Source organism: Mycetomoellerius zeteki, unplaced genomic scaffold (assembly GCF_001594055.1).
Source record: "Mycetomoellerius zeteki isolate Tzet28-1 unplaced genomic scaffold, Tzet1.0 scaffold113, whole genome shotgun sequence".
In the NCBI taxonomy this organism is placed as follows: Eukaryota; Metazoa; Arthropoda; class Insecta; order Hymenoptera; family Formicidae; genus Mycetomoellerius; species Mycetomoellerius zeteki.
In genome coordinates, this window is record NW_017256051.1 from 872,517 (window position 1) to 893,616 (window position 21,100).

General features: G+C 35.1%; 1 protein-coding gene across 2 annotated transcripts; it reads right to left on the reverse strand.

The window, feature by feature from the left end:
• Positions 1–6,517: 6,517 nt before the first annotated feature.
• INPP5E (Inositol-3-phosphate synthase) lies at positions 6,518–13,828 on the reverse strand. Of its 2 annotated transcripts, XM_018455317.1 has the most exons (6): positions 13,229–13,828; positions 9,553–9,768; positions 8,350–8,659; positions 7,718–8,277; positions 7,170–7,635; positions 6,518–7,065 (listed from the first exon to the last, which is right to left on the reverse strand). In XM_018455317.1, exons 1-6 carry the CDS (start codon positions 13,734–13,736, stop codon positions 6,951–6,953), a joined length of 2,175 nt encoding a protein of 724 aa, XP_018310819.1. In that variant the 5' UTR covers positions 13,737–13,828; the 3' UTR covers positions 6,518–6,950. The 2 variants fall into 2 exon arrangements, with proteins under 2 accessions (XP_018310819.1, XP_018310810.1); XM_018455308.1 differs by lacking the exon at positions 9,553–9,768 and having other exon boundaries at positions 13,229–13,827.
• Between the last annotated feature and the right edge of the window lie 7,272 nt (positions 13,829–21,100).

The window sequence follows — 21,100 nt, forward strand, 5'->3', positions numbered from 1 at the left end:
TCAAGCGACCACTCGACGCTGCGACTTCAAAATTTTAGACGCTAGCGAATAAAAAATAAATGAAATAAGCGTGTAGAAGTTTTCATCAGCGAATTCGCTGACGAATTAAGAAGCTTGCTTCAAGCTTCAAGCGAAAGCAGCAGAGTCGAGAGAATTCGCTGACGAATTAATGACGTCACTAGACTAGACGTGGATTCTAGCAAATAAAGTCGCCCCGTGTAAATCATACTTTAAAATATTTCAGAATTTATATATAAAGAATTCTAGAAAAAAAAAACGTAATTTTTCAACACTTGTAAAAAAAGGTTCTAATATCTATATATATATAATCTGAGAAATTTTTAAAAATTTATAAAATTTTACATAAATTTTGAAAAAATAGATACATAAAAAATTATAAGAAAAACTTTTACTTTTAATATAATTTTAATTTTTTATTTTAGTCTTTCGACACGCTAGGGAGTGGAATTAGATTTGAGTAAGAAATGTGGATGACATTTCGACGACGGTGGGTTTTGAATTGTTTATTTAAACGTTACAAGCACATACAGAACAATAGTTGAGTACATTCAAATAGAATTTCTACCGTTCATCATTTTGGCGAGCGTCATGAGAATTCATCTTATCCATACAGGCGTGTATCTCTTCATACACGGCGCATTTGATAAAAAAAAGTTTATGTACCTTGCGCTGATGATTTTTGGATCGTGTCATTTGTGCGCTTTTAATCTGATTATTAATTAGATGCATGTACGCACATACATATGCAGTTTTCCGATAACAAGATAATCACTACACAGAAAGAATGGTTTTGCTAGAGTATCTAAAACTTTAACTATTGATATATACACAGATTTGAAAATAATTTTATTGGGCCAAATAATTATATAAAATGCTCAAACTTAGCGCTGCTTCAAAGGCTTGTTGCGCCTGGTTGCAGAGCGTCCCGCCGTCACTTTTTTCTATCAGATTATTCGAATCAACCTTCATTAAATCCAAATCATTTCTATTACACCATCATATCAATATAAAAATCGCACGCACGCACGCATACACAGTTGTACGATTATTTTTAAAGACACGTCGACAGCCTTTGCAAGGCAGCCACCAGGATGCACTGCACTCGTTGCATCCCGGCTTGAAACGGCCCTACTCAAATTGCTAGAATCTTTAACTTTTTGCAGCGTTATCATTATGCTTGAACGTTTATTTTGATAACTTATTAATATTAATAATAAAATTATTTTCAGGTCTGGTGAAAATTTTTCTTAGAATTCTTCACATAAAATGTTATAAGAATTTTTTCTACCAGAGAGGAAAAAGTTGAATTTTCAGATGTTTTAGCAAAACTGTTTTTTCCGTATAGGATTCAGCGATAGAATCTGACAATCTTTTCAAGCTTGTAAAAAATAATAAAATTTAAAGTAACAAATAAATATAAAGGAATGATGCGTTTCAAAATTGAAAAATCAATTCGGCGCGCAATTTACACGATTACATAGGTAGTATATAAACTCACATCGAATTATTAAAGCATTTAAGATCCAGCTTGATCGTTAAAGGCATTTATTCCTTATTAATTGCGTATGAAGAAATGATCTTTCAAAGGAATGTAATTCTGTGTAAGCGATTCGTAATCGGGTTCTAGATTCGATTTCGATCCTCGGTTTTATAAAAGGTTGATACAGAAGACTTGAATGAGTGTTAGATGGAATGGGAATTTTGTAAACCCTTAATAAGAATAATTTTTCAATACTTATTTATAAGTCTAATTCTAGAAATGGCATCTTGTAATTTTCACGTTTAATAAATCATACATTAATTGATCATACAGTCCTCGTAAAGTAAATTAAGTTTGGAAACGTGTTTAATATCTACACTTCAAATAAACTATATAATATGAATGTTGTGTAAATAAGATTATATTTTTATTTCATAACATATTTTTATAGTTTATTCAGTCTATTTGTTATTAAATTATTTTTTATAACATTAAGAAAAATCTCAATTTTTTTTATGTAATATTATACTTTAAGCGTTCAAGATAATTTATACAAAGTTTCATTGTAATTGTCTGTTTAGTTGTTTGGTAAATAAATAAATAAAATAATTTTGTTTATTTACAGAACAACTAATCTGCATCGCAATGAAATATACTATATTATAAATCATCTCGCATAAATAAGGCTATCGCAAGGAAAAGATACTCAAATAAGTCTCAAAATACTTTTTTAAATAAATGTTCAAATTAAAAATAACAGCAAGTTCCTAAAATTAAATTAATGTTAAAGTTTACGGAATAATGAACAATTTTTATGAAAAACTGCTAGTATTTAGATGTACAAATGTTTATTTTTTATAAAGACATGATTTTAAAGATTTAATTCATATAAATCAATGACAATATTAGAAGATTATTTCTGCGATTTATTTTAGATCTTGTCATTCTTTTACAAGCGTAAAAAAATTATCAGATCCAACTGCTTGACCCTGTAAATTTGAAAATGTATCACAGTACAAGAGTATGAAGATAACTGAAAAAGGGGCAGGTAGCATTATTCAGATCCATGATGCAAGTAGACAAGGTGTTCTTGTAACGAAGACAAGTTTGCGCATAGCAAACTTGTGCTGTGACCCTATTTTCTGCCATTTTAAAACGTGTGTTATACGATTTGAAATGATTGCAAATAAATAAGTAATAAGTGACGTAATAAATAGTGAAATTAATAATAATAATAATAAGTGAATAATAAATAATAAATAATAATGCCGACGTGTTGCGTGAAAGTCGCAATAATCCGCCAATATAAATCAATAAGTTTTATTTCGTTTCCCAAGAAGAACGAGATATAGTATATACAGAAAAATATGGATAGAAACGGCCCGTGTGAACAATATCAATATGAAACGTGATATGTTATAAATTTTATAATTTATAACATGCTCTACAATCTGTCCAAATTATATCTGTCGACTGTCATAGCAGGTGTATAGAAACAAAATCCGCTGATAAAAGGTCAAGTTCTTATTAATTGCAGCAAATAAACATGCACAAGAACACAGCTTGTCTACTTGCATCACGATTCAGATCATGCACTACAAAAACCAAATATCCCCCAAAAAATTGCTGTGCATATATTAAATGACTTTTACTTAAAAAACGCTTATTGAATTAAATTTATGTTTTTACAACAGACGATACAACAGGCAATAACTTATGTTGTGTATGTTTTCTACATCTCATGTGAGAGCTTTACTGTTTCTTTAATTAATGCGGTTTAGATAAGGTAATCAACATGTTACAAGCCAAATCATGTTTATTAAAATATGCTCACTTTCCAGGGATTTTTATTTAAATCACTACAAAAGAGACTACAACATAGATTACTTATTGTATCGCATTCTTTCTTTTCTAATCGAAACGAAATAGAACCGAATGAAATATAATTTTAGAGAATTGTACGTGCACAGAGATCAAAGGTAACTATGTATATAACGATTTAAGTAAGGCATGATTAAGGCAACCTGCTCAGTAGACTTAAAGATCTTGACTCCGACAGTTTTTAGTCTCGCTTCATTGTAGAAGGCTTAGAAACAGTAAAAGATGTTTTTAGGCACCTTGTTTGGCAACCTGTCTACGCAATTACGAAGAAGTCATCACAAGTCACTAAAATATGCATTCGACGCATGACACGAAATGCCTCTATCAAGACATAGAAATATTTTTCCAATTTAAGATTAACTTTTTGATTATTTGTTTGGAGTGCGAGTACTCCCGAATTATGTTCCAACTTTGAAATTTTACTCGTAATTGAATACATTACAATGTTTGATAATAAAAGCGATATCATTGAATCACATCTTTTCTTTAAAATACTTACAATTTAATATCACCTAAACTTATTGCCTAACATGTAATACATCGTATATTTGTCTTTTTTTAATACTTTATGTTTTAATTAGGTCTAAGCACTTTTTTTTCTATTAAACATTTATATATGTTCTATAATATATTTAATGGAACTTTTTAAGCGTATTAAACACCATTCTAAATATTATGGAGTTTAATATTTATATATAATTTGTTTATAGTTCATATTGTTCATTTCAACAAATAAACATTACATTATTTTGTTAATAATTTGCGTATTGCTTCTTTTATCAAACAGTAATCTTTGTTACTATTCTTTTCTCCAGTTAGTATATTAGAGAGAAGAGAGGAACATACAACATTCCTTAGATACGTGACATACTGTGCCTATTTCATGTATTAGATATAAGATTTTTAAGAATAATGTGGAATATAAGATCAAAAAGTAACAACAAACTAAATTTATCATAAAGACAAACCAATAAGATACGTAATAAGATCACAATTGAATTGAAAAATATGTATGTTTATACTTAAAAAATTGTGTAATAATTTTAATACTCCTAACTACATAAATAATGTAAATAGAAGTCATATAGTTAATTACTTGTTATATAATGCGACTACAATTCACATCACATATATATTCACATTGCAATTATCTTCTCACAGTTTTGATATAGCAAACATTAGATCTAATAAAATACTAGTTTAGCCACCTTATTTGTGCATATATTATTATTGTGTAACAATATTGTGTTGGGGTTTTATAATTAGTCATAATTTGCCATTATTATCTACAATAAGTTAGAAGTAGGATCACTCATTATCAAAGAGCATTATCTTTTAACGCTATAGACTATTTAAAATCGATAACACAACACTATTTAACACGACCATGCCATTTAGCAATTAGTTACTAACGTAGTTACTATATATATATATATATGTATATATACACACTCAGGGTGCCCCAGACACCTTCGCGTGACGTCTGTCAATAGTTGATTCCTGAAATCTCATTTCAAGATGAAAATTCTAATACCAAAATGTGGAAGTTACAATAGTTTTTAAATAAGAAAGGTTTAAAGTTAGCCAATTGAACTGTCCAAAATTCGTGTGCTTAGACATAGCATATTGCACAATAGTGAAGATTAGTGTTGCCAATTTAATAGAATTTCTACAATTCTACTAGATTTGGAGGTTTTTTTCTTTTTATCGGGAGATTTTTTGAGGGTACAAAAAGTTTAGGATTTCCGGGCGACTTTTAGAAAGGAAAATACAAAAAAAGCTCAAATTATAGATAAAATATTGAGAAAATCACAATATAAGAGATAACTTTTGAACAAATGGCAATATTGGTGAAGATATTTTCAAGCATTAATTTTATTCTCTTCTATTCTTCTAAATACCTTCACTACGGTATAATGTGCCATGCCTGAGCGCGCAAATTTCGGACAATTTAATTGGTTAACTTGAAATCTTTCTCTACCTGTAATCTCGATATTTTGATGTTAGGATTTTCTTCTCGAAATGATCCCAAGAATTTGTTATTACGGGTGTCATGCAAAGTCTAAGGCATCCTGTGTACATAATGCAATGTGAATCTTAATAACTGTACCAACATTTTACCTTGAGATGAATTATAGACTACAATTGGAAGGAGCATAAGAGACTACGCGTAAGAGAGAGAGTGAAATATTCATCTCCCATGGTAAAACGTTGGTACAGTTATTATGAGTCACCCTGTATATATAAAACGTTTAGGGAATCTACTGCTCTTTGAATCTTTTTTTATATAAGACTTTACACAAAGAGTGGTCCCAGTAAATAAGAATATAAAAAATTAATAAACAAACGTATTATTTAAATTTTACGAATATTATCTAATATAGGGATCCCCAAAATGTGGGTCGCGTCCCACTGATGGGTCGTAAATCGATTTTTGATGAATTACGAAAAATTTTTAAATGTTAAATAACGTTTCATTATATTAAGAATGCTGGCTCCTTTTTGCGACTTCGTATGTGTGAAATTGACTTTTCAACGATTAGCAGTAATTAAAACTAAATTGCAAAATAAGTTATAATTATCAACCTGTTTGATCTGAAAATGACTCGCATCAATATTGACATTAAGATTGTTATTAATGGATATAGGAAACATATTTCACATACATCTCATACATCTAAAAAATATATTAATAAAAGATTAAAAAAGCAAAATTAAAATTAAGTATAAATAAATCAATTCTTACTCCCCCCTCCCTGCTTTTCCATATCCACTAAAGCTAGATGGATCATGGAGTTTGCTATTTTATAAGTGAATCGCGATTCACAAAAGTTTTGAGAAACCCTGCTCTAATATCTTATTGGCCCAATAGTTTGGTCTACAATTCGTATTACATCTAAATTAATTGAACATAAAAACTAGAAAACTCATTTTATACGAAATTTGACCTATAAATGGCTATATCATTATTCCATTAGTAGCAGTAAATTACATAAATATATATCTCAATATTTATAAAATTATTTTTGATCACTATGTAATTTTTTTAATGTCTGAGATGTTAGTTGAGATACATTTTGATAAATACTGCAATATAGAATTATTATTAAAAATTTATCTAACTAAACTAGCAGTGTCACAAAATGAATGTAATTTTTTTGACAAAGTCGGCCACATAAAGCCAAATAACATTTTATCTCTCTAATATCTGTGGCACAATATGAATGTCGGGAATATTGACGGTACATTTATAAAATCCTCACCTAGATTTCATTTCATTAAACGAGTAATTTATTTCACTGGTTGACTAGATTTTTACGGTGTTCATTCGTAATTGTAATTTATTATACAAATCTTACTAAAAAAGTATTTCTTGTCACCGCTATAAAAATGGACAGACTTAGCGTACAGAGTACATAAATCGTACAAAAGAAACGTGACATCTATTGTAAGAATGGTATAAAGCGATCATTCTTTCATACTGTCTGTTACAATAAAAAAACAAATCTTTATCTATAAATACATTACCCCTTATGCTGATACATTCTCATAATAGCTTCTAATTTCTTTATTGAATTGAACAAACTTTTGAAGTTTCAAGAGAATCATCCATTGCCGCCGCGCGCCTTCTAATACCTTCCAGATATACTTCGCGATTGAAAAGTCCAGCACCGAGCGGAATTCTAAAAATAAATAGCAGCATATATAGATTGTATCTAGTACATACAAAAGGATTCAAGCTGTATGACCATCACTCTTCAAACGTCAATAAATAACAGACACGTACGTATCGATACCCGGCCTCAATGTAGTTTTAAAGACTCCCCAGACTGGCTTGTGATCCGACGTGCACATACTTGGCACAGAATCGTATATCAAGCACTCTATAACTCCGTCTTTAGAACTAGAAGTCTCATGGCTAACGCGTCTAATATATCCTCTGGTGTGACCTTTCCCTCTGAAAAGAATCCTGTCAGTGTACGCTGGAGTGCGTTGCTTGCTGCTAGAATCAAAATTCTGCGTTCCCGGATCGTATTTGTAGGTAGGAGGGAACATAATTGGAGCTTCTTCGAAACCGCGCAACACTGCACCTTCGTTCAGGATATTTTTCAACTGATCTTTACGCATGTTTATCGGTGATTCTTGTGGAAAACACGTATTCGTGATCCATTGAATCACTTCCTCTCTCGGTTGAGCTAAACGGAAGTTTAAATCGCCGCACCAAAATACGCAATCGAAATTTTGAGTTACATCTGTAAAAAATACAATATATATTTATTATATACAATGTATAAAACGTCAGACTATTAAAGCTTTAACGTTTGACATTAATACCTTTGCTTTTGTGCCGGATAGGTAGCTCTTTAGGTAGATCAAGATTTCTGACGATTCTCTTTATATCGTTGACTCGTTCTTTTACCTTTTCTTGATGTGCAGTCAAATGAGCGGTAACAAAGAGAAAGCTGGTGCCGAATATCATGAGAGCTATAGCCACTGCGCCTTTCGTTCTGAATGCCGTTCCAGTTCTCGTCGAAAAGTTATCCTCCTCCGGAATAGAGCAGAACCAAATCAAGTCACGTCTTATAAATAATGCGAGGTGAAGTGTACCGAGATTACTGCTAGTTAGCAGCACGTGCGAAGGACCGACAGTTTCTTGCAGAGCTGCTTCCCACTCATGTCGTTCGGAACATGACTCTTGTGTTCCTATAGCTAATAAATCGGGAACGGTCTCTATGTCGGATGGTAACATAAAATCGTTCAATTCCTTTGGTGGAGTCTGACCATTCATGTTCCACGTGCCGACAAAAATTTTTAATTCTCGATTAGGCAATACTTTCTCAAGTTCCACTGGACCGAGTAAGGAATTGGCGGCGATTCTTCCATGAAGAAAATTCCTACAAAATTCAATTATTTTTAGCCATCGGATAATGATCATTTCAGATAATTTTCTGAAGAAAAATATATACCTTTCTCGTGCTTTCTGAGTAGGAATTAAATTAAGTACTTGTGCAGCAAGTAATGATTGCTTTGCCAAGCTATCCATAGACGCCCCTGTCGTTTGACGAAAGTAACGATTCTTTTTAGACAGAGCATCATGGGACGTTGAACGTGGCTTATGCTGGATCGGTGCACTTTTAATAGAATCTGGACTAGAATGTCTCATAGAACTTGTAGGTGAGTCTACGATTAAGTTATCCGCAGATCTCCTATGAAGCAATCTACGACGTAATTGTCCTGATATACTCGGCGATAGCGATCCGGAGGAAGAATATTCACCTGAAACAGTTTAAAATTATACATTATGCGTGTGATTCTATTAATGGAAATTGTGCGTTGTAATTGCGCAAAAGAAAGAATCATCCATTACATTTCGAAAGCAAAAAATATACACCACAGAACATATATATTGATGGAGCAAATACACTTCGTGCCTAAAAATTAGTTTCATAACAAGATTACAGCATTCTGTTGTAATGAAACTAAATTTTTTTCAATTGCCGCCTACTGCAATCTTGGCACTAAACGTGCAGATTCGTAATAATACGACGAAATTAGATAAGATTTATTATCATTTGATTAGCTATAAATACCTTGAATTCGTCTTTTGAAATTAAACATACGTTTATGTACATCAGTAAAACCATTTAATTATTTGATTAATATATTTGGAAAAAGAACAGCGCCAATCGTTACTTGAATTTAAATCAAGCAATTTATCAAATTGGCTTTAAGTAGTACTGTACTTGTTCTAATTCCAACATAAGTAATAGCCTATATTTAACTTAAACAGCTATATAAAACCTACATACAGTCACCCTATAAAGTATAAATATGTACACATATTTCCTAGTAATCTAAGTTAATTAGAAAAAGATAGAGATACGTAGCATACAAATAATTATAGCTGCGCACGAACAACATCACAGCGTTAAATGTATTATGTTTCTAATCTAATCCAGACATAAAATAATTGTATATACAGTTTCTTAATAGAACTAAGGTATGCAGAACACATGTTGTCAATTTAATAATTATTCATAATGCTGAAGAAAAAAACTTTGAAGAAAAAAATTCAATAGAGTCTGTAAGAACAAAATGTAAAATACTAGCAAAAACAGAAGGAATTATACATTTTAAGCACCGTATAAATTTCGTATATCATTTTGTACCTTTTTTCCCTGGTTTTTCATTATCAGTATCATGATACTGAACCATACTGTAAACATCTGTAGGATTGTATAACTGCCGTTCCATTTCCAGGAAGAAATAAGTGATATATTTTCCCTTTGTAAAGTACTCATCCTTAAAGTATTTTTGAGCTTTAGACTTAATCGGATGTTCATTTTCATCTTCTGAAGAATCTTCGAACGAATCTTCCGTTGAGTCTGCAGAGAAGTCACTATCTTCACTACTCTCTTGAGAAATCGCCTTTGTTTCTTTTTTTAAAAATTTACGCGTGCCGCTCGTAATATTAGTATCGTTAAGAGATCGTAATATTGCATTTTTAGAATCAGAACTGTAACTTTTCGTTCCATTATCGTGATGCACCTTCCCAGTATCTCCCAGAGATAACTCTGGATAACGAGAATTTATTGTATTGTTATCTTGATTTAGAAAAGTAATTTTTGTATTCATATGCCTGTCCGATCCTAATTTGTAATCCAGCTGCTTATTTTTTGTAACGTTCTGATGATTCTTTTCACTTATGTCATCATTTACATTAGGAAACCTGAAACTTTCACTTTTTATAATATCTACGTTTTTACAATTTTCTGATAAATTCTTATCAACATGCGTTTCTTTTCCAGACAAACTATTTCTTGGAACTGTTACACAAATTTCACTGCCAACAGCTTTTGCAATTTTCTGATCAGAACTACAAGATGCACCTCCTATATGATCAGTTTGCCTATCGTCAAAAACTTTTTCCTGCTTATTACAGAATTCTGACTGTTCTTCTAACTTATCTTTCTTCTTAAATATGCGACGTAACTTGTTAAAGAAACTTTTCTTTTTCTTCTTGTTCGACATTTTCGGTAGATTACTCATACTCTCATTGATCAAGAAAAACACACGCACGTATCTCTCAAAGATAAACTTTACTAACTCCACGTCAACTGGAAGCATTATTTCTGCGATGTATAGTGTATACACGCTTTAGAATGTAAAATGGAGGGGATATACAAGGTCATCTGAGCATCATCAAATCACATTGCAAAATGCGCATAGGAAAAAAGGAGTGTCATTTAGTTGAAATTAGATATGAGGTAACTGAAGACTTTTTTCTCATTTTTTTTCCTCCATAATATTGTAGAATGAATTAACATTATTCTGAATGCTTACTATTTTGTTAATGCTGATCTACTTGCTTGCCATAACGGAATCTTCTTAAACAGTTGACAAAATTTGTGTTGAAAAACTTCGTCTATTATATATACTGTGTGTGTGTGTGTGTGTGTGTGTGTGTGTGTGTGTGTGTGTCTATAGGATGTCTCCTAATTATTGACACAGCGTTTGTGTCTAAGATATTTTAAAGAATTCTTTATCAAATATCTTAAAAATGTTCCTTTAAAAAATCTTAAAGATGTCTTATGCGTCGATTTTAGACATTCTGCTTATTGAGTAACTAAAAAAAAACTTACAAAAATTACAAAATAGTAGACAAATTTTCGACTTACAAGGGAAGTTTCACAACTGTCGGGAACCAATTTGATTCTCCATGAAATATGTTGTAAAACACGAAAATTTAAGAGACACGTATTTTTTTATACGTGTGCTAACTCATGTTTAAGGGGTGAAACACCCCTTTGAAAAAAAACGGTATTTCTATTTCGAGCCGAATACCGTCGGAAGTATAAAAGATGGAAAAAAATTTTTTTAACAAACGTACAGTTTCAAGAGTACTTCAATGTTATGAAGAAAAAATTTTTTTAATTTTTTGTTCAACAATTGTTGAACGTTTGGTAAAAAAATTTTTTTCCATCTTTTATACTTCCGACGATATTCGGCTCGAAATAGAAATACCGTTTTTTTTCAAAGGGGTGTTTCACCCCTTAAACATGAGTTAGCACACGTATAAAAAAATACGTGTCTCTTAAATTTTCGTGTTTTACAACATATTTCATGGAGAATCAAATCGGTTCCGGACAGTTGTGAAACTATTGTAGTTTAATCCGCTCTATCTGCACACTCCATAAATGTGTATGTGTGAGTGTATACTTGGGGCACTTATATAAAAATGAATCGTACATCAAATTATAAAGCATAAAGAGTAGTTAAAACTACATAAATACCAACAATTAAAACAGCTATAGATTAATGTTAGAATCTCATCATATGTGTGTGAGATATATTAATTTTTACTATTTTTGCTTATGGTATACTTTTAATCGATGGTCTTCTATTATGTAAAATATTAAAAATACTTCTAGCTCCTTTTTTATCTATTCTCCATTTTTCACAAGATTTCTGTTTCTAGAACAGTGACAGCACATGAAAGAATAGTACCCGCACTGTAGGTTGCTCTGCCCACATCACTCAGAGTTTAGTTGCCCATATGATGTCACTCATTTGCCATCTAGGATGTATATCTCGAACATCTTGCTAAAATATACCTTCCGAGGAGAATGTTAGTGAAATATTTCTCAGTTTCGATATCTCTGATGATGAGCTATCAAACAAATAGGACATTTTTGAAAGACTAGAATTGCTTTTGGCAGAGATTTGAGGATCTAAAACTACTTAATTTTTAATATTTCTATATTGTTATCTATAAAATGGTATACAATTGATAATTATGCGCAAAATAGACGAAGTTCTTTAACATACTTGCCGTGTCCCAAACGATCCACCCAAATTTTCGTGTTAATTTAACACAAGATTTTATAATGCAACACAAATATTGTGTTAAAAATTAACACAAAAATGTAACAATTAACACTTTCACACAATTTGGAAAAAAAAATTGTGAAAGTATCTTCCTCTCTCTCTCTCTCTCTCTTCAGTAAAATTAATATTTATAATGTGTTAAATTAACACGTTTCATCTTTTATTCATTAGAATAAAACTTTAATTTAAAATACATTTTAAACCATATTATAGACTTCGAATGTACTACATCATTTTTATATTATTTGTTTACTTACTCAAAAATGATATAACTTTAACACTAAGAAAAGTATTAAATATCAAATTAACATAAAATATTCAAATAATAAAATCACATTATGTTAAATCAACACTCAGATAAATTAAAAATTCAACATAAAAACTTTAACAAGAGCTGATTTTAATACAAGTACAGAATAATGGTTTTTACTGTGTACACAGAAAATTTGTGTTAAATTTAACACATTTCACATGCCCCAAACAGTCCATTCAAATCTCCACTTTTTATGTTAATTTAACGCGAGATAAATATGTTAGGAAGTAACACAAATACTACGTAAAAAAATTATCACTAATAGTGATACAATTTGTAAGCCAACTGTAGAGAATATGTTTTTTTTTTTCAATAAAATTAACACGTATGACTAGTGATATATTAAATTAACATGTAATTTATTTATTTATGTTAAAATTTATGTTTTAAAACATAATTTTATGTTATTCGTCCACTTACTCATAAATTGTATTATTTTGAGACTAAAAATGTAAAATATCAATTTAACACAAAATATTTAAATCACCCAATCACATATGTCAAACATTCAACACAAAATTTTAACAAGGACTTGAGTGGACCATTTTCAACACAAATATAAAATGTTTTTTTACCGTGTAGTACACAAATTTTATACCTAAATCAGTAATATTTAAGTGTTGTAATAAATTTTTGAAGCTTACCTTCTATATAAGTAGTGGGACGCTGTTCCTTTCCCATTGCTACATTACTCCTTCTGACTACAGTCTCTTGAATTGCTTGAGCCTGATCCTTGGCCTGATCGTTTGCAACATGAATCTCTTCCTGCTCAACTGGTACGTCCGTTTCATGATCCACATTGATGGAAGCTACCTCAGACTTGACCGAGGTATGACTCAACGTCATCGGAGAAAGTCTGCTAATGGTTAAGCTTTGGGGTGGTGTTCTGCTACGTTCGGTCATAGCGCAGCACAGGGACAGTTTGGTGCTAGTTTGAGATCCATGCTGCGAGCTCTCTATCTTGGAGTTCCTATTTGAATCCCCGTCTTTATACGAGGATTCCAAGCAGCCGACCTTGGTCTTTTTGTTCATGAGCATGCGACAGAGGGACTTTTTCTTCTGTTTTGATTTCGGGGATACCTCTGCCTTATTTGAAACGCTAGAGACGTTATTTTCCTCACTCTGATCCATAATACTCGCAGCATTTAACATAAGATCAACGATTATACCCTTTTATATTACGCCTCTCCGTAATCGCTCGTTGATTACATCATCAATTTTTACGTCTCTAATTATAGCTAAAAAAAAATTCTTCTACCATAATCGCAGTACGCGTTGAAATATATCAAATAGAAAAACCTCTCAAAAATATTCTTTCTATATTTCAAATTATGGGTAAGCTCTTAACGAATAGAAAATTATATAATTTACATGTAATCATTTTCGTTTGTAGTCATACAAAGTGAAGTACATCCAATATACAAAATGTCTCGCATCTTAATAGCATTCAAGCATATCGCTCGTGTCGCTTGCACTTCATTATCAAACCATAATAATATCTAAATTCTGCAGGATCAATTGCGTAACGCGTTACAACGTGTCCTGTGAGTATCCATGAACTATAATATACTTTTTGATATCAGTTCTGCTCCCTATTGATTCGAACGTTCAGTCATGCGGGAGGATATCTAATGGTGATACACCGCAAGTAATCTTGGGGTCTAAACTTGGGATATTGACGAGTGATACTTTTGGCATTTGGATTAGAACAGATGACTAGAATCGAATCGGCTAAATGTGCAGCCGAGCGAGACTCGAGTACGACGTACTCCATGCGGATCTGCACGTCTCTCTCCGCCGATGCGATTTTCCCCTTTTTTCCTTCGCGAGAAGTTCGCCCGGCGAGCTACGTCGAGCGACCGCGTCTTTTTTCATTCAACATCACGGTCGGCTAATCAAATCTCGGGCGTCCTCGTCGCCGCGTCTCACATTAGTCTAATTAATTGACTCGACACCCGAAACACTACCGTGTCTCCTGATTTCTATGTCCTGGCGGTTCATCTCGGTCAGAACAGCGGTCGAACCAACGCGCATTGATTTATTAGCTTCTGACCACTGGTACGTTCACGGGATTCGGATCGCGAACGCGAACTTGCGGCCGGATCGGACGCGTCAACACGTCATTCACGCGTCGAAATGACAAACCGCTGAGGCGCGAGACTCGATCGAATCTGGGCACCCGGACCTCGGCCTCCATCCCCGTAACGGCGACGACGCGTCGGGCACATTGCGCGATCAGAAGTCGTGCTGGACTGGCCTGGCTGGGCATTCATTTCTCCCGTTCCTCCTTCATCTTATCTATTTTCCTGGAACAATAAATGAGCCTCACAGTGCTCGCACTCGCACCCCGCAATACCCGCATACAATACTGCACGCACGCATACACGGCACCGACTAGCGCAACCGCAACCCGCAAGGGCCGCAACCGTAAAGAGGTGAGGTCCGTATCGGGTGGAGTTCGCAGCAGACGATGAAGGGCGGACGGCCCGAACAGCCCTGATAAAAAAAAAAGTTGATAGAGACCGAGCAAATATTCTATTTATATTAAATATAAATAGAAAAATCTTATCATTTTAAATATGAAATCTGGTTCGTGAATTAACTAATTTGAATCAGATCTTATATAGGAATATTGCGCAAATCTTAAATTATAGAACCCGATAAAATACGATAGGATTCATATCCGATTAATCGTGATGCTCGCGAGGTCAACGATAGAAAATGATATAAATTTATAGAAAATGATACAAATAGAAATCCATTGTTCTGAAAAAATGATTTTTTTATAAATTTTTTTTTACCAGGGTGCGTCCACCGGATTAACAATCGATTGAGTTTCGACGTCACAGGAAACGAAAAAGCCACCGTTTCCGAGACAAAATGCCGCGCATCATAGTTATAATCATGGTGGAATTATAGAAGGTGAGCTATTGCGTATAATGGTGACAGAGTGGGGAGGGGGACATATCTTGGGGTCGATTCTGTATCTTTAAACAAGATGAAAATGACCAAAGTGAGCAAATTTACTAGGTGTTGTTACCAATGAAATTATCAGTATTCTAGTGAATTTGCTCACTTTTGTAATTTTCGCCTCGTTTCAAGATACAGAATTGATCCCCTTGTTAACAATCACGAAGGGCCCATTTTTTATGGACCATTTTATATTTTCATAAAATGGGTCCCCCATGATTGGCTCCCCACTACTTTTAGGGTGCCGTCACATACAGCCCGTAAGTCCGGATCTACAATAGGTGTTTCAAGACTTAAGCCGTAAGAAACTGACCAATTACAGTCGAATCCGAGGAGAATAATCGATTGTAGTTCGCCCATTTCTTATGGATTAAGGCTTAAAACCCTATTGTAGATCCGGGATAAGTCCAGATCTACAATGGGTGTTTTAAGTTATAAGTAGTAAGAATTTGACCAATTACAGTCAAATTCGAGGAGAATAATCGACTATGATTCGTCGATTTCTTATGGCTTAAGGCTTAGAATTCTATTGTAGATCCGGGGTAATCCGCACCGGATGTCTGCAAAAATTACTAGGTATTGCGTCCGTAATCCCGGATCTACAATAGGTGTTTTAAGCTTTAAGTCATAAGAAATTGACCAATTACAGTCGAATTCGAGAAGAATAATCGACTATGATTCGTCCATTTCTTATGGTTTAAGGCTAAAAATTCTATTGTAGATCCAGGGTAATGTGAGGTCTACAATAGAAGTCGTAGCGGTCGTAGGGTCTTAAGTCGTAGAAAATTGACCAATCACAGTTGATTATTCTTCTCATATTCGACTGTGATTGGTTAATTTTTTACGACTTAAGACTCTACGACCGCTACGATTTCTATTATAGACCCTACATAAAGCTGGTTCTACATTATGCGGGGTCTACAATAGAAGTCGTAGCAGTCGTAGGGTCTTAAGTCGTAGAAAATTAACCAATCACAGTTGATTATTCTTCTCATATTCGACTGTGATTGGTCAATTTTCTACGATCTATCGTAGACCCCGCATTAGTCGCATCGCAATGTTGCAAGCGTGTCGCAAGCGTTATGATCCAATCAGAGTTGAGCTAGCTTGATGTTGATTGGACCGCAACGCTTGCGACGCTGCGATATAACTAATGTAGAACCAGCTAAACAAAAATAACCGTGTCATAACCTACCTTTAATTTATAAATAGTGATTAATTTGTTTGAAAACCATTTTGAAATTAGAAATGCATCATGCATCTTTGATATATATTATTATTGCAAATACAACAAATGGTCTGTTTTCTGATGTGCACTAGACTGCACTAGAATTCTTTTTTCACGTAGTTGCGGATTACGTGAAATATCTGCCGTACATATGCAATCCCTAGATGCTTTCGTTCATACTAACTTGCCGCATTAGTATGAACGAAAGCATTGAAATCCTATGGTTGAACTTTACCGGCACTAGCATAAGTTAACGGTTAGTCCGGATCTACAATAGATGTTTTAAGCTTAAGCTGTAAGAAATTGACCAATTACAGTCAAATCCGAGAGGAATAATCGACTGTGATTCGCCCATTTCTTATGACTTAAGGCTTAAAACCCTATTGTAGATCCGGAGTTACTCTGGATCTACAATAGGTGTTTTAAGCCTTAAGTCGTAAGAAATTGATCAATCACAGTCGAATTTGGGGAGAATAATCGACTATGATTCATCCATTTCTTATGGCTTAAGGCTAAAAACTCTTGTAGATCCGGGGTTACGGCCATTATAAATCAGGTTTTAGGCTTAAAACTCTATCGTAGATCCGGAGTAACGCGCTCAGTGAAAGTGAGGCTTTATTTTCTTGCCCGTCGTGGCGCGTCGGCTTGCTTGAGAAACGAAAACGTGATCCGTGCCGCCACCGCTAGATGTCAGGCCGGCGCGAGACGGTCTGGCTCGCTGTATGGACGGCCACCATTGTTGAAATACTGATTTGGTTGATGCCCCGACGATTTTGGGGCTGAAAATCGTAAAATCGTCCGTGGCGATAGGCGATAGGGTTTCGTTGCGGTAGGTGCATGAAAAGTTTGTTGTTGCGTACGCGGCTGTGTGTATGTATGTGTCGTTTCTGCCGTTCCATTTCCATGCCGAGTGATCGGGGCCGATGACGATCGGTCCACGCACTTTTCGGACCTTCGTCGTGTGATCATCGTCGACAACGTTGGCGTCTCGGTGGTAGTGTGGTAACGAGCCCTCGTTGTAGAATCGGGAAAACGCAAGTGAAAATTATACTGTGCGCCCGCGCGATAATCGCGCGAAGGGCCAGGGGGGGGCGCGGCGTTCCGGCGCGCTCTCGCTACTCTGTCGTCTCTCTCCGACTCTCCGTGTGTGCGTCGTTGTGTCGGTTGTGTGGTTTTTGGCTGGCGCGATCGGCGCGCGACTCCGTACACACAGGAACGCGTTTACGATCTGTGCGCTCTGCGCTCGTGTGATTCGTGTCAGTGCGACATCAAAAAGCGTGCGTATCGTCCCGTGTTGTTCCGTTCTTTCTTCCTCCTTCTTGCTCGTCGTTTATTCCTTCTCTCCTATCGCCGTGATCACCGTCGTTGTCGCCGGTGGGCAAGACGACGCCGTGCGTAACGTACGTGCGTTACATTCATCTTTCGCGCATCGTGTATGCTGCGTGCGTGCTGCGCGCTTGTGTGTGTGTGTGTGTGTGTGTGTGTATGTGTGTGTGTGTGTGTGTGTGTGCGTCTGTGTATGTGTCTGACTGTGTGTATCTCTGTGTGTTTATACATCTGTGTACGTGTGATACGTGGATTCGCTGTTGCTGCTATTACCGCTACCGGTTTGTTCCGTCTTGTCGCTGTGATTTACCCGGTGACTACTCGCGGTGTACATATATATACTCGCGGCGGTTATCGTGCACCATCGTGCACGCTTCGGTCAGCGATGACACGCGGCGGTGCTCCTTCAGAAACGTTCGTCGGCACGGAGTGCGTGGACCACGGGTGCCTCCTTCCTGCGTCTCCCCCTCTTTTTCTCTCTCCTTTGTCTGTCCCTCCCCCCCCCCCCACTCTCTCTCTCTCTCTCTCTCGCTCGCTCGCTCGTTCATGACACGTCTTAAGGCCCGTCTACAACACAAGTAAGCTTGGTTTAAGAAGAGTAAGAAATAAAATTAATTTATTTCGCTTACGCCTATTCTAAACTCTTAACTCTACTCGTTAAACCAAGCTTAATTACGTGTATTGTAGACGGGCCTATGGGTCTAAGCGGAATAAATTAATTTTATTTCTTACTCTTACTTCTTAAACCAAGCTTACTACGCGTATTGTAGACGGACCTTTACTCGCGCGTGCATAGGTGTCCGCACGACAACGCTATCGATGTGTACGGCCGCGCGAGTGCACAGTAAGTGTACGTGCACGGTAAATGTAAGTACGGGATAAACGTGTTCGGCACCACTGCCGCCGTCGTCGCTAGCCTTTCGTGTATGCATGCCGTGCTCGTTCTTTCGATATCTCCGTTTCTCTCCTACCCTGTAAACGGCGCGGTGCGTGTCATTGGGATCGCGAGCCGCGATTCTCGGAGCAGCGAGACTCCGGTGCATGTGATACCGGGTTAATCCTACGTACATACAGCACAGATCGTTCCAGCAACATTGCGACGTTTTAGCAATGTTGCAGTAACATTGCAAACGTTGCAGCAATGTTGCACCGCAAGCTTTCGTACGTACGTCCTCTCGTGAATATCACCACAATAGCGATATTGACGTCCGTGAGGACAACGATGACAACGTGGAGCCAGAGATCGCGGCGGACCGTTAGGCACCGATCACCGTAGTTTTCCGTTTTTTCGAAACCTCATTCTACTCCTTTCCACCTCGTTTTCTCCTTTTCCAAGCGTCAACGTTGATAATACGATTGCCACGTTACTTCTTCACGAATGCCGATGAGTCGACGGTTTGACGCATTTTTCCGATGTGATGACACGATTTGGAAAAAAAAAAATATATCCGACAGAGTGGCAAATCACAACGGACGCGTCGCGAAATGCGTCGGTCGTTCATCGTGGTTATGCTCGAAAACGCACGAGCTAACGATTCGCCGATACACGTAGTGGATAATAGCTGTTTTGATAGTCGGTGTCAATGGGTCGTATGAATAAAAGCAAAGTGAATGTTCTTGATGGAAGGTGGAAGCGTGAGACGTGTGTCTGTGTGTGTATTTAATAGCGAATTCGGTCACTTGCATTATAGCTGAAAGCTGCTGTACGTGAAATTAGCATGACGAAGTTAAATGTAAAAATATTTAGGCTCGATTGCACCAACAATGTTACTTTGACTTTAAGCAAGACTTAAAACTCTCTTTCTCTCTTTTTAAAATCGAGAGAAAGAGACAGAGGGAGAGAGTTTCAAGCCTCGCTTAGTCAAAGTAATGTTGGTGCAATCGGGCTTTAAATATCTTAAACCATTAAATACCCAGCAATGATATTATATATTACGTTATTTAACAGAATATACATGTATTATTTTATTATCAAAGTTAATTATATTATGCTACTGCATTTAGATACTTTATATAAAGCAACCTTTAATATATACTAATTTAATAGCAAATTCGCACTAGAGAGCGCACTAATTTCGTTATTGTATGATATATTGATTTAATCTAAATGTAAAAATGAATATAAAAGTGAAATGCAAATACTTTTAATTATAAAATATATATTTTATTCAGGATTAAGTTAAAAAGTTAAAAGTTAAGTTAAAAGGCTGTAAAGTTAATTAATTTTAATTTAAGTTACATTGTAGACGCTTAACTTTTTAATTTAATTTAATTACTTTAGTTATTTTGTCGGTAACTGTTAACTTTTAATTTGACTTTTTTGAAATTAATCTCAGACCCAATGCCAAAGGATAATGAGTATATAATTTAGTAATCAACTTAACTAATTCAATTAATTTCATTATGGCCTTGTATCTTTTAAATAGATTAAATTTTCAAGGCTGTTAACTTTAACTTAACTAAGTTAAGTTAATCAGGGTAGGGACTGATTTTATTTAATAGTACAATAGAATGTATAGGGGGATTTAACCTGTTTTTATAATTATAATTTAAACATACATCTTTAATCAATTTGTGAATGACAGCACCAGTGCTCACTAAGGATGCGTTTCGAGTTGCGCATGAAACGCGTGATGTATTGTTTTATTCTTTTTTATTATTTGGTGAACAACAGGGACAAATAATGCATCATGCGCTTCATGCGTAACTCGGAACGCATCCTAAGAGTGTCCAATCGAATTCACTATAAGTAGTGCAAGTAACCAAATTCACATTAGAACGAAAGATTGATACGAGAAAGCGTTATCCTTCGTTTCTTATTAATGTTCTTTAACTTGTCCTATGGAACATTTGTTGCGTGCCTTGAAGTATTTGCCTGGAGAGCGTAAATGGTCTAAATGTTTTACTGCGTTTCATTAGAGCTGATATTCTTTACCTGTACTTAGACTGCAAGCTGCTAAGCTGTGATCTGTTTTGTTCTGTCTCGCTTGTT